Source organism: Marmota marmota, unplaced genomic scaffold (assembly GCF_001458135.2).
Source record: "Marmota marmota marmota unplaced genomic scaffold, marMar, whole genome shotgun sequence".
Taxonomy (NCBI): domain Eukaryota; kingdom Metazoa; phylum Chordata; class Mammalia; order Rodentia; family Sciuridae; genus Marmota; species Marmota marmota.
In genome coordinates, this window is record NW_025999927.1 from 505,538 (window position 1) to 525,466 (window position 19,929).

The window sequence follows — 19,929 nt, forward strand, 5'->3', positions numbered from 1 at the left end:
TAAAGATATTGTGTCCACCTACAGCTATATATATATAAACATTAAAAAAAAAGAGAGCATGTTGCTTTCTCTAAAGACTGTATCAAATCACTTTAAATTACAAAAATAGCTTATGTTTCATATACAATTCAAATGGAAAACATCCAAAACAATACCAAATATTTTTAGTCTCCTATAAAAGATTTAAAAAACAAAAAAACTTCACAGAAAAGGATAGGTATCTCAGGTTTCAAGATTACAGGGGAAAAGTGAGTTTTTCACCCCACTTTCTCCCCTAAAACTCATCCCAGCAAACAAAAAACAAGCACAATCTGAACTCAAATTCTTTGAGTCTAACTACCCAGGAAGAAGAAACCAGAGGGCATTGGCAGTGCTGGGACAAGCCACTACATGTGGAGAGGGTACAGGTATGAACGACTGAGGAATAGTGCAGGGGAGCCCAGGGTGATGGCTGTGCAGATGCGGCTTCCTGAGATTTGACCATAGAAAGAAGTACCCTGAGAAGCGTTTTTCAGAGCTGCTGGGAGGTGTGGGGTGATAGATGCAGACATTTAAATAAGCAAATATGAGCTGACACTTTTCCATCCTCCAAGACCCACAGAGAGTCCTATGATGCAGGAGATGCAGTCAGCATGTTACCAGGCTTAGGAAACCAAAAGCCACGTTCACTGTGTCACTATGATGAGAGGTTCTGTGTTGAGATGGCACAGGAGGAAAAGCAAATCACCTGAACCCTCACCCCTAAGGTGGCAAAGTGGGAGACAGCAGACACACATACTGCTTGAAAGTGCAGAGGAAAGTGTCAGAAAGAACAGCGCAGAGACTTAAAAGCAGTTGCTCTGGGAAGGAGGACCAGGGCATGATGCAGATCAAAGAATGAACGTTCTCATCTAGGCTTCTTAACACATGTCTGGCTTCCTGATGGGCAACATGGGATGGGAAACCACATTACATCACTGCTTGGTCCAGCAACTGAAGATGCCAACGACTCCTCCAGCTCTTCTGCCAGCAGGGACACACTCTCCCTGCAAGTGATAGACACCAGCCCGCTGTTTCTAGAGAATAGGAGGGGAATGCCGCCACAGGAGCCCGCGCCCAGGATGCCATCTCCTGAGGGAAAAGCACACACAGACAGGACGCTTTGTGGAGCCCACCTTGTGGGGCAGAAGCCGTGGCCATGAAGCACCAGCATACTTCCCTCCCTACTGTGTGCACTTGGCTTCTCAGCTCCAGAATCAAAGGCCAAGGACCAGCCACTGCTTTAAGAAGCAGACCCTGGGGGCTGGGGATGTGGCTCAAGTGTTAGCGCACTCGACGAGCATGTGTGAGGCACTGGGTTTGATTCTCAGCACCACATAGAAACAAAATAAAGATACTGTGTTCACCTAAACTAAAAAATATGAAAAAACAAACAAACAAACAAAAATAAACCCCATGCCCTCACTTCAGGATGATAAAGCCAGCCCTGCAAGACAGCAGAGCAGGGGCTCAAAGAAGCACTTCCTCTGGGAGGCTGGGACGGCAGCCCCTTTCACTCTGTGGCGCCCTCTGGCCTGATTCTGCCTGGTCAGCCACTGGATGGGGCGACTAGGCCTGCGGGCCTTAGCACGTCTGCCTGCTGCTGGTGCTCGGGGACTAGGCCATAGGCTCCATCCTCCACATAGCCCTCTGGATCACCTGGTGGAGTCGCTGTGGCCTGCCTGCACTGTGGGTGCCTCCACGCAGGAGTCCAGCATCTGGACTCCAGGCAGACTGGTTTAAAGAACATCAACTCATAAAAGCCACCCTCACTGGCACAAGTGATGGCTTCCCTGGAGCCATCTCTTTCCTTCTTGGTCTCTTCCCCTGGAGAAAACTATCTTTCTCCATAAATGTAACAGGCTGGGGATTCTACTGTCCTTGTGGTTTCTCAGGAAGATCACTCCAGCTGCTCCAGATGTGATATGAAGTCTCAGTGACTCCTGGAGGTACTATGCCCAAGCAACATGTGGGGAGAGAGGGAGAACAACAAGGCTGACCAAGAGCTGCCAGCTGCACCTTCTGTGACCTCTACTGCACCTTGTGAATTAAAGCTGATTCTCTCCCGAGGGAGAGAAAACTTCCCAGTCCCAGTGGTGCACACGTGGACAGCGTTCTCAGTGTACAGGTAGGCGGTCTGGCTTGAAGAGTCTGGGACCATCAACCGGCACATGACCAGGTCTTCAGACTAAAAGGAGAATTTAGAAACAAAAGTACATGTTTGTATGATTTCATAATCACATTCCTATGACAGCAGTCCATGAAATGACAGGCTAGTTCACCAGGCTCCTTGTGAAGACTCAAACACTGGCTATCAGATGACCTACAGAGCATAGCAGGACAGTTCTGTACACACTGCTATGGATGGTCCCAACCCTGGGACCCTTCAAGTTCCTGTTAAAACCTGACCCCACAGTGAGGGGTCAGGAGGGGCCTTGGGCTACTCAGGAGTGAGAGATCAGGGCCCTGGTGAACCCGCCTGCCCTCCCACCACAAGACGATGCAGCAAGGGCGGCCCAGAAACCCTGGGTGTGGACCACTTCCAGCACTGTGTGTATGATTCACTATTACCTGTAACTCATGCAACCTTGGATGCTTGCTACATACAGCAGCCCAAAACTTTGACAAACATCAGTCAGAGCAGTTATTTGCTGAGATGCACATAATCAGCATATTTGGAAAATGTTTTCAGGTATTCCAATTACAAGGTGATGCCCACAACGAATGTGAGAGAGAAAACAAAGCTTAACCCACCACACTATTTATTGTAGGATTAGAAAATCCTTACAAATAATCCCCGGTTAACATTTAGGTTCTGACTCTTCTTTCACTGTCAAGACATCACATAGAAGCTCAACCTCATTTGGCATGTGAAGAATTCAAGGCCAGCATCAAAATAAAATAAAACAAAAAGCACATCAAGCACAAGAAAACTGAGCCAACTGTTCATGTACAGAACCAGAGGCAGAAATGGAAATAAAGACCAAATTAAATGATAAAATTAGCAAACTGCCATTAAAGAAATTATGTTACAAATGTTACATTAAAGTGGGAACCTAAGATTTTATTTATTCTAAAATTGTTTTCTTTATATCCCTTTGCACTAGCAGAAATTTTTTTCTAACAATGAATATGCCTTTCTTGTAAAACAGGAACATTTGGTAACATTCATTTCCATTTGAAATAAAAGAACAAACGAGCCAGGCTTGGTGGCGCATGCCTGTAATCCCAGCAGCTAGGGAGGCTAAGGCAGGAGGATCGTGAATTCAAAGCCAGCCTCAGCAACAGCAAGGCACAAAATAGGGCCAGGGATGTGGCTCAGAGACTGCGTGCCCCTGAATTCAATCCCTGTACCAAAAAAAAAAAGAAAAAAGATTTTCTTGTGGGATTCGGTTAATGTCATGCAGAGAAAAAAAAAACAGAATTAGAAGAATACAGCGGGTAAATGCAGGGCAAGCAGCTGTGAAGGCTTCCCTGAGAACACACAGCTGAGGGCACCGGGAACTCAGCGGCATTTGCGAGCTCTGAGGAGCACACGTGCTGCTGCCTAAAGTACAAGCCCTCTGTGGACCCTCAGAGCTCCCTGGAGTTCTGAATGGAGCCCTACTACCTTTGGCCTCCTCCTGCCTTGCACCAGTGTTTCCTGCCCACTCGGCAGCGCAGAAATGGTGACCCGGGGCTGCAGCAGGGGTCACAGACTACCTACAGCACCTCTACTCTCAGTGCTCAGCCACAGGTGGGAAAAAGGACGTTGAGATGGAAAAGCCAATGAGGCAGTGATATTGGAGAGCATTTCCAAGACCTACAGATATAACTCAGAGAACAAGATCCCCAAAGTGTTCAATGGTTAGAAAAACACTCAAATGTGTTGAGCCACTTTGTAACTTGACTTACCTGAAAAGGTGGATTGTACTGAGTGACTTCTACTGTAATTGCATCTGACATTTGGTAGCCGTTATCTTCCACTGTCACAAGGGAGTAATAGACCAGGCAGGGGTTGTCTGCAGGATGCCACGCAGCTGCCAAAATCAGGAGCCCATCACTAGCCAAGGAAAAAGAGAGTCTGCAGCCTCTGGGGAAACAGCCTGGCAGGTTCTTACTAACTCAGACATGCTCATCGTGTACCCTGGCATCCCCGCTCCCAGATCCTGACCCAAGAGAAAAACCAAACACGCTCACATCATAAACTGTGTGCAAATGGAACATGACTGAGCAATGCAAGAAATCAATCCCAAATGCATTATGTTAAGTGAAAGTAGCCAAACTCAAAAGACTGTGTAGTATATGATCAATTATATGGAATTCTAAAGAGGCAAAGCTATGGAGAAAGCAGATTGATGACCACCAGGGCAGAGGGGAATTTTTGAGGGTGATGGAAGTGTTCCTCCCCGTCTCCCCTCTTCTCTTTCTCTCTCTCTCTCCTCCACGAGGCTCAGCAAGCACTCCACCACTGCCCAGTGCACCAGTCCTGTTTTATATCTTGACTGAGATTGTGGTTGACTGCCACATTTGCCAACTCAGAATCATACTTTAAAAATGATAAAATGAAGAAAATGATAAATATTACCAAATGTAAATGAGGACTCAATAAACTTGCCTCAATAAATCAAGGATCAACACGTCACCTAATTCAGGAATGGCACAGAATAGTCCTCAGGCCAAAATGAGCTCAGGCCCAGAATGTAACAGAAGTTGTTCTAGGAAGCAGATTTAATCACCACAGGGAGACAGTATGCCTAAACTCAGGGCAGAGATGTTACAGTAAGGACTCAAGGGCCCAAACCCAAAAGCTATGCTCTAGCCCATCACAGGACAGGCCTGCCAACCGGCAATCTAATCAGTTCTTCACAGTTTAGTCTTTGTCCAGAGGAATAACATTGCTTTTAATTTTAGGCACAAGTTATTGAAATGCCAGGCTGCTATACTGTGAAAAATCCTTGTTCTCATTAAAGTTATGTGCTGTTCTTACTCCTCCAAAGCTGTTGCCCCAGCAGACAACACAATGCTCTCTGATCCCAGCCTTTTCCAAACACCAAGTGGCAGTGGCAGTGCCAGCAACCTTCCCTCAAGCCTCAGAAACACCAACAGGGAGGCCAGCTCCCCCCACGAACAGTCACACCCAAGAACATGGACGGGCAAGTGCCCAGACGACGTGGCACTTCACGTCGTGCAACTGTCCTCAGTTCTCCCTTGCGCTCCACATCCACTAGAACTTTTCAAAGAATTAAAGAATTCTGGCTTAAAATTGTGACATACTGGCAGGGTCCTATGAGGCCCAAAGAACTTTCCACACAAGAGGGGTTGGAGCGAAGTCTCAGAGAACGGAGCCTCTCCGGTAGTCAGTCCTGCCCAGGGAGACCATAGGACAGGTACTTTACAGACTGCCCACCCAATGAACAGCCCACTTAGCAGGGAGGGTCAGGATCAATTTTCTTTGACATAGTTGTAAAGCAAGCTTCTTATATGCCAGTAAAAAAAGCTTCTCATCTGCCAGGCATGGTGGCTGACGCCTATAATCCCAGTAGCTCGGGAGGCTGAGGCAGGAGGACTCTGAGTTAAAGGCCACCCTCAGCAAAAGTGAGGCACTAAGCAACTCAGTGAGACCCTGTCTCTAAATAAAATACAAATAGGGCTGGGGATGTGGCTCAGTGGTGGAGTGCCCCTGAGTTCAATCTCCCATACCAAAATAAATACATAAAAATAAAAAGAGAGAAAAAAAGCTTCATATCTGAAAAACCTTGAAGCTACTTCAGGTAGCAGAGATAGGAAGATAATTGCAATTTTGTACATCAGTAAAAATTGACAAGTTATATGGGAATATGTAAGGTAATAAATTTAAGATTAAAAAAAATCCAAGCTTCATATCTGAAATGAAACTATACGGGCTTTGTTATTGCAATAGCCTCACAAAAGAACTCATAAGCCTGCTCACTGAAAACATAAACCAGGCTGCAGCACTAAATCAAAAGTGTCAAGAGCACTGAGGAAGAAAAACACTCTGGAACAGAAGTAGCCCAAACGTGGCTGGAATTTCCTGTGCATCCTGGTCACTACCCCCAAGGGCCTGAGTGAGATCTGGACTGTGTGGAGCTCAGGAGGGCAGGAAGATCAAGGGGTGAGCCAGTCTCCGAAGCCTCACAAGGATGTGTCTAGGACCACACTGGGAGCAGGAGCCCCCAGGATGGCAATTCCTGAGCATGCTCCCTTCCCCATTCCCAGCCTCTGCCTCCAAATCTGAGAACGGTGAAGCCCATGGTGAGCTATATCCAAGTAGCAGTGCTAAATTTCCAAGTCTGATAATGGAAACAGGTAAACCGTATTTAATTAAAATGCCTACAGAGATACGTGGCTTTTCCAAGGTTTTCAGAGACTGCAAGGAGGAGAACAGCGAGTCTAAGTGCCCAGCTCACACAGCAGGGCAACAACCACAGGACAGGCAGAAGCTGTGGCACCACTCTAAGAAGCAGGAGCAGGAAGGATTGCTGGATGTGGACAGACTGTGCTGGAGGGCTACAGTCCTGTGGACCCCCAGAGAAGGAAGGCTCCACAGACTGTAGGAGGCTGGCTTTAGAAGAGCCACCAGCTTATTTCCCAAACTGTTTCTATCTTTCTTAGGACAATTTAATTGCTTACCAGTTTTGCTTCAAGTCCAAATACCGAATGTTGACCCCTTCTTTAATAGCTTCATAGTTACTTTCAGATCCCTAAGTGGAAATATCAAAAACATAAGCTTCCCAAGCACCAGAAGCACTCCTTTTCCCTCTGTGCCCCCGGCACCTAATAAAGCCGCTCACAGCTGCTGCGTGAGTGGTGCATACACCTGGAAACTGATGCAGCAAGTGACTAGTGAGCACCCACCATGGGGACACAAATACCTCACTATGCTTGTAACACCCAACTGGTGTTCAAATAGCGAAGGGGGGAGCTGGTATAGCCATGGGCGTGAAGTGCCATCCTACCCAGATAGCATCGGTGACGTTCTCCTTCAGGGCTCGGTGCACATCCCAGCTGTGTGCCTGCTTTTCTGATGACTCATCCAACTCCCATTTACTGATATTTGAGCTGGTGAGGCTGTAGAAGCTGGAGCTTCCACTGTCCCAGAGAACACCTGCAAGCTGCACAGAGGGAAAGAAGTCACGCTTCCTAACGGCTCAATGAGACCTCAGACCCCATGTGCAGGATGGCTGAGCAATCAGTGCTCATGATGGACTGAGGAGGGAGGGCTGACTGAAACCCAGCAAGAGCAAGGTGGGGGCACAGGCCAGGAGAGCAGAATGGAGTGTGGAAGTACAGGGTCCTTCAGGAAGATGTCCTCTTCAACTGTAAAATAAACCTGAAAAATAGCAACATATAGCAAAGTCCTGGAGGTGGGTCAGCAGCTCTGGTAAGCAGAGCAGATGTAATGGCTTCTGAACCCAGAGCCATGAGGGGACCAATAGCAAGGAGGAAGGCAAGGCTACACATGGCCGTGCAGCTGCAAAAGCACAGTCGTGATCATCAAGCCGTGTGTGAGGTTTACCCGGGTGTCCAGGGTGATTCTAAATGGGGCGGGCAGGGCCTTCAGAAGTACACTGGCCTGGTCCAGCAGCTTGGGCAAAGCTTGCCAAGTGCAGGGGCTTAAACTCAGCACCAGGAAGAAAGGAATGGAAGGGGACCCAGAGGGGAGCGATTGATTTGCCCCAATGCAGACAGAGGCTAGGAAAGCACCAGGGTTCTGGCTGGTCACTCAAGAAGTGATGATGCCTTTAGCAGAACAGTCGAGAGACGAGCTCTGTACACTTGGTCCAGGGCAAAGAAAAAACCTGGTAAATTTGTTTTCAGACATGTTCTGCTTTACAGTAGAACACTCAAGAAACTAAGCATGGTAGTGCACACTGGGAGCCTGAGGAAGGAGATTCCCTAGTTCAAGGTCAGCCTAGGCAATTTAGCAAGACTCTGTCTCAAAATAAAAAAATAGAAAGGGATGGAGAGGTAGCTCCATGGTACAGCACCAGGTTCCATCCCCAGTGTTGGGGAAAAAAGGAAACTCAAGGAAGCAGGAGAGAAAAGCAACCAGCAAGAAGAGAACTGCGGGGGTGGGCGCGCAGCAGATGCCAGCAGGGGAGCCACCACAGACTCTGCAGCCTGGGCACAGCCCCCAGCTCTGCCACTCAGTGGCACAATGAGGAGGCCCTCTACTTCACAGGCTGTCATAATGATGGCATGACATGATAGAGCCTTGGCAGAGAACGACACTGCATAGTGTCAGCTCCCACCTCCCCTTCCCTAGCTATGCACAGGTACGGACTTCCAAAAGGGTTGGAGCATCAGTTATGAGAGAGAGGATACTTGCAATAATTTTAAAACGTCAACTCAATCCTTATGAAACACATTTTAAATTTACAAACTAGTTTAAAATCATATGGAGGCAAAACCAACTTCGTAGGAAACTTTCAGCTAAGAAATGAGCTTCCAAAACAGACATTTTATAAACTTACCATGAGATCACTACTAGCAGACAAAATTCCAAAAAGGGAGGAAACCCTCCGACCAATCCCTGAAAGCATGCCTTGCCCCTGTGGCAAGAGGTGCTGATGGATCTTCCCCGAGCTTTCAGGTATCAACCGAATTAGCTGGCTTCCTGCAGAGGACAAGATGAAGCTTCCTCCCTGTGAGCAAACAGAGAGATTACATAAGCGTCACCACCAAGAGGAAGAGAACAAAAAATACTTGAAGCCAAGTAAGGTGGCAAAGGCAGTAAACCCAGCTACTCTAGAGGCTGAGGAAGGAGGATGGCAAGCTCCAGGGCAGCCTTAGCAATTAGTGAGACCCTGTCCCAAAATGAAAACTGAAAAGAGCTGGAGATGTGGCTCAGTGGTGGAGCACTTGTCTACCATGAATGAGGCCCTGGGTTCAATCCCCAGGACCACCAAAATAAACAACAACAAAAAAACCTCTTTGATGCAGAGAAAAATCATCCTCACCTTAAACAAATTTAAAAGAACGAGTAAAAGCACAACATTATTTTATTGACATAATTAAGAATCTGTTCAATACGATGACATGATTATCTTGGTGGTACTAGGGACTGAACCCATGCTAGGTGAACATTCTACCAATATTTACACCTCCAGCCCTTCTGACCAACATTACGAATTCTACACAGAAAAACTTTTGCAGCAGAAAAACAATTAATTCTTTTTAAATTTGATTTTTAAGTAATAGGTTCACCATAATGCAAGTTAAACAAGTCAAGCGTTGGGCATCAGTAGTCATTCTTTACACAATTCAGATCATAAAAGACTTCTAAAAGATGTGAACACTACTCACCACCACCCAACACCAGGCCCTCAGAACTCCCAGAGGGGTCTCGCTCCACCAAGTGTGCAGTGGCAGACTCCCACTCTTTCTTCCTCGTTCCCTATGGGTCCTGCCCCTACTGTGCGTCTGCTCAGGAGCCATAGTCCCAGCTCACAGCTCTCCCCAGTCATAAAGCAACACTCATCTCACACCTTGACTGCTGTGAGGAACCTGCAGATCTTGTCCCCTCCCAAGTCCACGCATGTTTCTGTGTAGGTGTCCTCCCCCGCGAGACTTGGCCAGTAGCGGATGGACCCTTCTCTAGTGGCAACCATGACAGCAACGGCCTGGAAACAAAGCCACAACAGTCAGCAAGGAGGCCTCACAGGCAGAGTCTGATGATGCTGAGGAAGTCAGAGCAAGGACTCTTTATCTTAAAACTGCTTTTAAAGTGAATGAGCAGTAAAACTGCCTTTCCTTTGTTAGAACGATTCTAACACTTATGTAGGTTTGCCTAGCTAGCCACAGTAAGGATCCAGAAAGTCCCACCACCCCCAAAGTGGCAGCACCTTCCCACCCTAACCTCTGGCAACCCATTTCTGCTGCTGCAGTGAGAACATGACATGAAATCACCGAGAAGGACGCTGACTGCTCCTCAGTCTCCCGCCTCAGACACACTGGGTCACTGTAGGCATTGCCGGCTCAATATGCTGTGTTGAGAAGCACTCCACATGGAGGTACCCCTTCAGCTGCCCTGCTACCTGCTAACGGACATCACAAAGGAAGCAGCTGTGCCACCTGTGTGGTATTCCTCCCTGACCTCAGTTTTCACTTCTCCAGGGTGAAGAGCCAGGAATGGAACTGCTGGGTCCACAGTACGAGCCTTGACCCGTGAGAAAGGGAAGCCGCGAGGCTGTCCCACCCCACCCCACCCCACCCCCTGTGAGCAAGTGCAAAGAGCAGAGCCCCCGGGTCACCAGGTCCTTGCCAGCACCCGCAGGCCAGCTCTGTAAGTTGCAGCCATCTCTGGGGTGAGTGGTATTTCATTGCTGTTTCTCTAAGATGAAGCTGTTAAATGCCTTGTGTGCTTACCTGTACCCTACATCCTGCCTGGAAAGTTTCATTGTAGACCTGTGCTGCCTGTTTGGTTTTCTCCCCAGTGACCCTTGTTAAACTGCGCTGTTTCTTATCCAGCTTTGAGATCTCTTTTTATATTCTAGACATAATTTCTTTCTTGGATGTGTGACCTACGAATATTGTCTCCCTGTCTGTAGCTTGTCTCTTCATTTTCTTATCTTAAGCAAAGTTTTAACTTCGATCTTATTTTAATATTAATTTTCTCAATTTTTTACTTTAAAGGATCATGATTCAAAGATTTCTAAAAACGGTGCCCAATCTCAGATCATGACAATTTATCTTCTTTCTTTTTCTAAAAATGTTTTCTACTTTATATTTAGATCTATGATCCATTTCAAGTTAATATTCACGCAACTCGTTTTTTAGAATTACAGATTGCCAATTGTTCCAACACTATTTACTATGTCACCTTCACTGAAGTGCTTCTGCATTTGTCAGAGACCAGTGTAGTCCTCGAGTGGGTCTGGAAGGTGCCCTCTGTCCTGCTCTACACCGTGGGTTTGAAAGGCACTCTTCACCCTGCTCTATACAGCCCCCCCACACCTCTTTGTCAGTGCCACAGTCTTATTTCTGTAGGTTACAGTAATGTCTTAAATTTGGATTGGATGTTTCCTCATTCAGAATGCCCTCATTTCGATAAGCATTTAAGTCACCTACCTGAATGGAATGTGCTTCACCTGAGGGAACGGAGAAGGACAGGGCGACCAGGTCAGCACTCCAGTGGAAATCACTAGGTGGCAGCTGGAGTTCTTTGCAAACAGATAACTAGAGACCACACACAAACAGAAAGTCTTTTGTATGAAACCCAAGTCTTTGAATGTGCAAATGATTTCTCTATTTCCTTTCTCTGCATATTGCATATTCTGATTTGTTGCTAGAAAACAACATCTACAAATATTCTGTCCTTTTGTAGCTCTTTTTGACCAGGCTACAGGAATTTAACAACATTCACAGAATTGGGACAACTTAAAATCCAGGCTGAACCTTGAATACCAGTGCAGTTCCAGATCAGACCTGTGGACAAGAGTCCTTGGGTGAAAAGAAGCTTCCTATGCACCTTTCCCAAGCTTGTGTGATTTGAAAATTAGCTTGACCAGAGCTGGGGTGTGGCTCAGTGGTAGAGCGCTTGCCTAGTGCATGCGAGGCCCTGGGTTTGATCTTCAGCACCACATAAAAACGAATAAATAAATAAAATAAAGATTAAAAAGAAAATTTGCTTGACCAAAAAGTAACTAAACCAAGTTGCCTTGACAATGCCTCTTTGACTCTGAGCCAAGTATCAAAGCCCCCGCTGCCTCAGAACCATCCCTGGGACCTCCCCATCATGTACACTCCTCATCACAAGCGCCGTCTTCTAGGCAGCAGCATGGAGGCCAATACACACGCGGTAAGGAGGGGTGGCAGAGACACTGCACAGGAAGAGGCTGCTGAGGGTGAGCCACCGCCACACCAGACACTGACCACACTGTCGGGGCACACTCTGAAAGCCACCTAGCAAGGGTATCACTTTTCCTATTTTATTAAGCACCTTGTAATAGATTGAACAAAATATTGTTGTCTCTTCTTGAAAATAAGCACCCTCAACTCATTAGCTGATGTGGGCAGTGTTGTAACCTCAGACTTCACTAAGCAGAAGAACTGACATCATGTTTTGTTTTGTTTAATATTTATTTTTTAGTTTTAAGTTGGACACAATACCTTTGTTTTATTTATTTTTATGTGGTGCTGAGGGTGGAACCCAGGGCTTCGCACGTGCTTGGGGAGTGCTCTACCACTGAGCCACACCCCACCCCTGGCATCATTTTTAACTTCAATGTCTCTGATTTTATGAAAGTAAATAATGTGACTCTGCTTAAAATTAGTGCACAGGTGTGCTGTGCTGACAGTGCTCCTGTGGACACAGGAACCATTCCACAGACCACTGACTTTCCCAAGAAGTGTGGTAAGCATCCACCCCACAGAGCAACATGCACAAGAAGTGCAGGGAATCGTGCACCCAGGGAAGGCATGAAAGACGGGAAACCTAGCAGCTAAGGGGACACACTAGAACAGCTGGAGCCCCACTCCCAGAAAAAGGCTAAAAGCACACAAGACTGTGCTGAGGCTAGAGCACCCTGAGCCAGCTGTAGAGCTGAGAGAACACTGGGAATTGGAGGAACAAGGTGGAGGAAGGCCCAGGGACCTGTGTGGAGCTTACTCTTTAGTAAGACGACAGTAACAACTTGAGGTCATGTTCACTTTATTTGGTTAGAATGGGTCTTTGGGGAGGGAATAAAATTACAGACTTCAATTAAAAAATTACTGAGAGAACACTTTGTTCCCAGGACACAAATGTGATGTGCACTCAGCATTTCGTACACAAATCCCTTAAGCCCATGTAGGCACAGACAACCATCCTCCACCAACTCTGAAGAACTAGGGTAGAAACAAAGAACCCACCAGTACTCCCCTTTACCTTGGTGACAGGTGACAGAGTAATCTTCCAAACAAGCAGTTTCTCTTTGCTGACTAGGCAAGCCCAGCCACCTTCATTTATGTGAACAGATAGCTGGTCATCAACTGTGGAGAAACAAGGATGCAATCAACCTTAAATCCCAAATGAGGAAAGCTGATCAACATTCCCTGTGCCACAAGATCAACTGACAACAGGAACTCACAGGAGATCAACTGACAACCAGGAATGCTCCTGCATATTCAAGAATCACTGACTTCTAAGCAAGAGATCTTTTAACTTTGATATTTGCCTTTAGAAATACATAAAGGTAGTAACTGCATTTTGGGCCTAGGTTTATGATTTTTGTTATAAGTAAATATCCCTACTTTCTATTAGAAATATTTAGCTGAATTCATAATTTAACTGAAAAGCAACACATTTATTATTTAATAACCCCCCTCCCCTCATTAACTATGAAAAGCATTTCAAGGAAAAAAAAATCACATTCCTTCAAAACAATATGCCTTTCAAATCAGAGCCCCTGGAAGTAGGATGCAGGCCCCACCACACGGAGCCAAGGGTATTCCCCACAGACAGGACAAACCTGCGGCGCCTTCCGCACACGTGCCAGGCCTCCACAAAGGGACTGATGGCCCTGGAAATGGAACTGGTTTGAACTCTGCTCTTTGAGTTAAGGTGGGGGAACCTGAGGCACCCACAACTTACAAGCTAAAATGTCGGAGCATGCCCAGGCTGTGCTGGGACTCTGCTGAACTGGAGCTTCTGCCTGCTCAGGAAGCCCTTGTCATCAACACACTGTAAGCTCCAGGCTCGTGGTGGCAAGCCTCCGTGGCCTGACTCAACACTGGCCCTGGGCATCATCCACAGGAGAAACCTGGAGTTTACACCTCTCAGTGTACACATGCCCATTTCCAGGACCGGCTCTTCTGAATGCCTAGATTTGAGGCCAGTGTTGTTTGTTATCAACAGGTTGGTAGCTTGGACAAGCAGTGTGTTCAAAGATTTAAATGCAATGCAAGCTGAAGATTTTCAGGGGAAAAGAAAAGCATATTTAAAGCAGAGCAACATATAACAGAGGTTAGTAATCCCTTCATTTAGAATGGGGTAATATATATAATAATATATATAACATATTTCAGTACCAGGGCTTGAAACCAGGGGTGCTTAAAAACTGAGTCACATCTCCAGCCCTTTTTATTTTAAGACAGGGTCTCACTAAGTTGTTGAGAGTTTCACTAAGTTGCTGAGCCTGGCCTCAAATGTGTGGTCCTCCTGCCTCAGCCTCCCAAGTCACTGGGATGACAGATATGTGCCACTATGCTCAGCAAGAATGGAGTACTGAAAACTCTAATGCTATTCACAGTAAGCGATACACAAAGTTACTTATGCTGTAATGTACTCTGATGCCGTGATTCTCTTCTATTTTTGTTGTTGTTGTTGTCTTTAATGCTAGCTGTGAACCACTAAACTGATTTCAGTAACAAGCTGCAATATGAAAAACACTTTCAGAAAAGCCAAAGTCAAGGGGTCCATAAACAACTTAGGTACGTACAGAGAGCAGTCTAAACTGCACGTCCCACTCTGCTGGAGACTGAACCCCGGAACACTCTACCATTGAGCTACATCCCCTGCCCTGTTATTTTTCACTTTGAGAGAAGGTTCCATTAAGGTGCCCACTGGCCTCAACCTTGACATCTTCCTGCCTTAATCTACCAAATTGCTAGGTTTATGGGCACACACCACCATGCCTAACCCAATTCCTCACTCTTTAATGTTGCTCTTCCAACTTTGTGTTGACCACATCTTCTGAACTACTACAATGAATCTCAGCCAACAGAACCTTCTGAGATCACGCTACACTGGTAATTCCATGCCACTGTACACACAGCCTCTGGGACACCACAAAGGACCCAGAAATGGAGTGTGACCTGAACTTACTGTACTAGTTTTGGGAGTTGCTTTTTAAAGCTAAATTCCATATATCTGATCAGTTTTTTTAATGGGACTGAATTCTGCACAGTACTTGAAACCACTGGACTTAAATGTGATAGTGTCAGAATGATGCCTTCTGTTTCTCGAATACATTGTGTGTCTGGACTGAAGCAAAGAACCAGTCAGACGCTCTGCCCTCCTGCAGGTCCATCCACACAAGAGGCCTGCTTCGCTCCCAGATGTTGACAGGTGAGTGGAGGGAAACACCTACCCTCTGCCAGGGTCAGGGCCTCCATGACCTTAACAGGGAGAGATGATCCGAATGTCTTCACATCATAGTTCACAGACTCAGTTACGGAGTGGTGCGGGAATGCTCGTGTAGGTGTTCCTCTAAAGAGAAGAGACCACATTACTTCACTTATCACTTAGAACTTTTCGCTACCCTAGTGTTTATATATGTATTTACGTGATGAAAGGATCTTGATAAATAAGGAGGTGAGCTTAAACACTGGCACATGCATACTGTGTGAGTAAATTCATTCAAAAAAGGGCTGACAGGATTTAGGAAACCCTGGCTCAACCAGTAATGCTCAGTAATTACTGTGAGAGCAACATGCCCCCAACGAGGGGCCAGAGAAGTCACTGTAAGAGCAACACAACTCCATCCCTGTGATGTTCCCTCTTGGCTTCTACTCACTGAATACCTAGAACTTTTCAAATAAGATGAAATACTAAAACATAAATTGCTGAACATTTACGTTTATCAGTTTAGGCTTCTTATTACAAAGAAATTAAAAATTGAGTCTATTAGTACTGTGTCCTATCACAATGAAAAACAGTCCTGTACGCTTGTGTATGTAGAAGCTATAAAATGTATGCTCATAAAATGCTGGTGTATGATGAACTTACTCCCGGGCTCTCACTAGCAATTAAAGTTACTAAGTACTAAAAATCCTACTTTCTATATAATACTTAAAATAATAAAAGGAACAACTCTACATACAAGGAAAGCACATGTTTGTAAGTTAAGTGAAGCTCTGAGGTATGACCTGAGGTGTGTCCTTTCTGTTTTTATGGGGAGTGGCTGATTGTTGAAGAAGAGAGGGGTGCGCAGGACAGAAATGGGTGGGTGAAGCCATAGACCTCCTCTCTGGTGTGAGATCATTGTTGGCTGAGATGAGATGATCGATCTCTCAGGTATGATGAGTGTGAATACTAGCAGTGCACGGAGGCAAAGCAGAATTTGGTCTCCTCTATTAAACCAATGAAATTTTCTTACACTATTGATCTGAGAATGGGAAAGGTTTAGGAAACATATTTAGTTTCTTTCAAGACAATTTGTATTTCATGTTGTCTTCTATTGGGTCTTTGCTTATTAACAAAGGGGAGTCTTCTTAATATTTTAAATGAACTAAGTTTTTGCTCACAATTATATAACCTTTTGTACTTGCCTTTAAAATAATTTATTGTCACTGACTAAACAGATGACTAAGATATTTGTTTTAAGCCTTTTGACATTTTTGACAAACTTTCCAAAATCAAACTCTAAATTAGATCTTTTTGACCTTGAATTAACTTTGGGATTTTCTAGTTGTGTCTCAAGAAAGCCATAAAAAAGATATGTTTCTCATCTTGTAAGACAGATGATGCTGGCATGGTGGCATACCTTTCTAATCCGAGCAATTTGGAAGGCTGAAGCAGGAGGATCATAAATTTGAGATCAGACAGAACAATTTAGCAAGACCCTGTCAAAAAAAAATTTTTTAAAGGGTTGTAGATGTAGTTCAGTGGCAGAACACCCATAGGGTTTATCCCAAGTACCGTGAAGAAAAAAAAAAAAGATTAATTAGGCTTTTTTTTTTGGCAGCGGGGTGGGGGTGGGGGTACCAGGGATTGAACCCAGGGGCACTTAGCCACATCCCCAACCCCCTATTTTTTCAAAAAAATTTTTTAAGAGACAGGGTCTTGCTGAGTTGCTTAGGGCCTCACTGAGTTGCTGAGACTGGCTTTGAATTTGTGATCCTCCTGCCTCAGCCTCCAGAGCTGCTGGGATTATAGGTGTGCACAACTGCACCCAGCTTATTAGGCTTATGTAATGTTAAGTTATATGAGAATCACTGTCAAATAATAAATGATGCTCAATCTTCAAGATATACTTAAGGGATATTGGATACCAACAATGGCGGGGGACAGGAGCTTTACCAGATTGAACAGAGCAGAGTCGGGGGAAGGAAGGGGAGATGGAAATGGAAAAGAGTAGATGACTGTTTTCATACATAAATACACAACCAATATAACTCCACATCATGTACAACCACAAGAATGCTAAGTTATATTCCATGTATGTATGTCAAAATACACTCTACTATCATTCAGGTATAACTACAAAGAACAAAAATAAAAAATTAATACTTAAGGATAGTTACTGATATGACTGTTTCAAAAACTGTATGAGTCCTTGAAATCCAGCATGCCATCAGTCACAACTGTGGTCATGTTAAAGTGTTCCAGGCCATGGAAGTATATTTCCTGGCTGGCTGCTGGCTATGGTGATTCTCATCAGATTTTAACCACATCTATTCTAAGTCTCTGCTACCCATAGGCAGAGATGTTGATTCTGCTGCAAAGCACTGGGCATCAGCCACAGTCAAAAACTGCTTCTTCTTTAAGCAGAGTCATAAAAAAAACTCTGATAGCATTTACATCATATCACGGAACTGGGTAAGAACTTCCAGAATCTTAGTGAAGAAAGAGATGATCCTAAGTTCAAGTAGAACAAGAATTACTTTTTCTGCCTACTTTCCTGCTACTTCTGCCAACTTGATCCCTTAAAATTTTGGAAAACTATTCAAGAATTTTCTTATTTTTATGGCAATATAATTATTTATATAAGTTCAGTAAAAATCTGCTCTTTATGGGAGGGTATACTGGAAATACTGGCTCTATCACTAAGTCCATGGGGTATCCCATTTGAGGTTATACACAGAAGTGTACCTTAGTGTGGTACACCTAACCCCGAGGTTAGCCAAGTCCAATCAGACTCCTTACCAAAAGTTCCAGCAGAGCAAACTTAAAAAGTGTCTATGTGGTCAATCACAAAAATCCTTAGAGACCTAACGTAAACAGTCTGGCCAAGTCTGATGAGACCGACTGGTCCCACACCTGCAGTGGGAATGGGGTGACTGTAGAGAGAAAAATCATTTTTTGGAGAAAAACTCCAGTACACTTGTTATCAGATCAGTCCTGTTCACTGTTTTCAAGTTTTTATTATCTGTCTGTAACTGTACAAGATCCTTAATTTTCTAGGTTCCTCCAATCCATGGAATCATGGAATCACTAAGAACAAAATTCCTGTTCTTGAAGCCTTGTAAACTAAAGCTGGAAAGCTTCAAGGGATAAATTTCATGTCTGACATGAGTTCACCAAGCCACAAAACCATAACCAGAGACATTCAAAGGCAAACCAGATAAGAAGTTGATGACTTCATGCTGTGGACAGCTTTTCCCAAGACATGGGAACAAGATTTCCCACAATAATGAGGTGCTGATCTCTTCTGACTTTTCCTTGCTTATGCCTACCTCATTCACTTGGCAGGATAATCCTGTAACTAGAATTTCATTCAGTGGCTACTATGGTAAGGTGATAGCATGTCAAGTTCACCCCAAATCTATACATGCCTTAAGAGACTTTGGTCCACCTAGCAGGTAACTTTAGCAGCACCTCTAAGTATCTCTGAAAATTGTACTTGTGGTTCCTTTATAGTTAGACTTCTAGACCCAGTTCTCACTCTCTGCTTTAATTTAAGTTGGTCATGGAATGCTAGATAAAAGAATTTTTGCTACCTACTTGCTAAACAAGGAGGAATCTGTGCAGTCACGAACACTTCTTGTTGCACATGGATGAATACATCAGATATAGTAGATTCAGTTACAAAGAAAGCAAAGAAGGAAGGAATTGAACAGGCTACTTGGTTAAAATGACTCATCTGACTCATTCTGTGATCTAGTTGACTTTAGTTGGTTTGGTTCATGTGGACCCTAGTAAGAAGCATATTTCACATTTTTGGTATTATCTTCCAGTCCTAACAGTAGTCTTCCTTCTCTCCGTTTGCATGCAGCCATCTATCAAATGTCAAATCTCTCTTCAGCCAGAATGACAAAAAACCTGAAGGAACTGTTGATCACAGGGACGTGGTAACCTATGAATGATGTGTCGAAAAACTGGACACCAGAATAATGTAACAAAGTAGCGTCACACCTTTAGTGTTGGTCCCACTCTCACCTAAGTGAGATCCTGACCAAACGGTGGGAATTGTTAAACAAAAATGATGGAAAGCCGCTGTTTTGTACTGAGCTCCTGCACCAGGCCCCAAAGACCAGACCACACCGAAATGGAGTCGCACAAGTCAAATGCCACATCATTAAGCTGAAGCTTTAAGGGCAGGCAGATCCCAAACCCATGAGTTTTTCCTGAGAACGAGAGATTCGAATCTGAGTATTTAAAGAAATCCCCTTTCCTTTAACGCTCAAAAGAGTAACCTGATGATAACCCGTCAACCTTTCCCATTAAGCTGCTTCCTTCTTTCCGCCTTAAGAGACCCACTACTGTGCTACTGTATAGGCTCCCTTCCTATGTTGCAGAATGGAGGCTGCGCGGACTCACGAATCGCAAATAAAAGTCAATCAGAACTGCAACTAAATTTGTTGCACTTTTGTCTTCTGACACACGAAAAGCGCAAACTGAGGACTCAAGCGACAACCAAAGCGGAGCTGAAACAACGGCAAGAGCGAGACAGGCCACCTCCCAGGCGCCGCTACTCACCGCGAGCTGAGCGAGCTCCGCCGGCCTACCGGCGAGAAGGGCCCAGGAGTGCCGACCGCAGAGCCCAGGGACGGGCCCCTCCTGCTCGTCGCACGGGGCGTGGAGCCCCCGACTCCGGCCAGCGGGCCCCTTCGGGACCCGGGACCCGGGGTCCGCAGTGAAGGGACGGCCGGGAACATGACCGCAGAACACAGCGATGACCGAGACACAACTAGAGACAAGCACTGTTCTCCCGCGTCCAGAGCTTGAAAGCCCCAGCCCCGGAAGGCGCGCGGCGATGACGTCAA

At 45.3% G+C, this 19,929-nt stretch overlaps 1 protein-coding gene across 3 annotated transcripts in view; it reads right to left on the reverse strand.

The window, feature by feature from the left end:
* Positions 1 to 19,921, reverse strand: part of Nup133 (nucleoporin 133) — a 47,321-nt gene extending 27,400 nt beyond the window's left edge. For 2 of the 3 annotated variants that reach the window (XM_015504309.2, XM_015504308.2), the window contains exons 1-11: positions 19,643 to 19,921; positions 15,093 to 15,211; positions 12,890 to 12,993; positions 11,092 to 11,199; positions 9,510 to 9,644; positions 8,496 to 8,666; positions 6,978 to 7,133; positions 6,652 to 6,722; positions 3,913 to 4,060; positions 2,059 to 2,206; positions 953 to 1,110 (exon numbers count right to left, since the gene is read on the reverse strand). In XM_015504309.2, coding sequence (XP_015359795.1) covers positions 953 to 1,110; positions 2,059 to 2,206; positions 3,913 to 4,060; positions 6,652 to 6,722; positions 6,978 to 7,133; positions 8,496 to 8,666; positions 9,510 to 9,644; positions 11,092 to 11,199; positions 12,890 to 12,993; positions 15,093 to 15,211; positions 19,643 to 19,821 — 1,497 coding nt within the window. In that variant the 5' untranslated portion in view covers positions 19,822 to 19,921. The remainder of the gene's footprint in view (positions 1 to 952; positions 1,111 to 2,058; positions 2,207 to 3,912; positions 4,061 to 6,651; positions 6,723 to 6,977; positions 7,134 to 8,495; positions 8,667 to 9,509; positions 9,645 to 11,091; positions 11,200 to 12,889; positions 12,994 to 15,092; positions 15,212 to 19,642) is intronic. The other variant, XM_048800355.1, reaches the window with a different exon arrangement.
* Between the last annotated feature and the right edge of the window lie 8 nt (positions 19,922 to 19,929).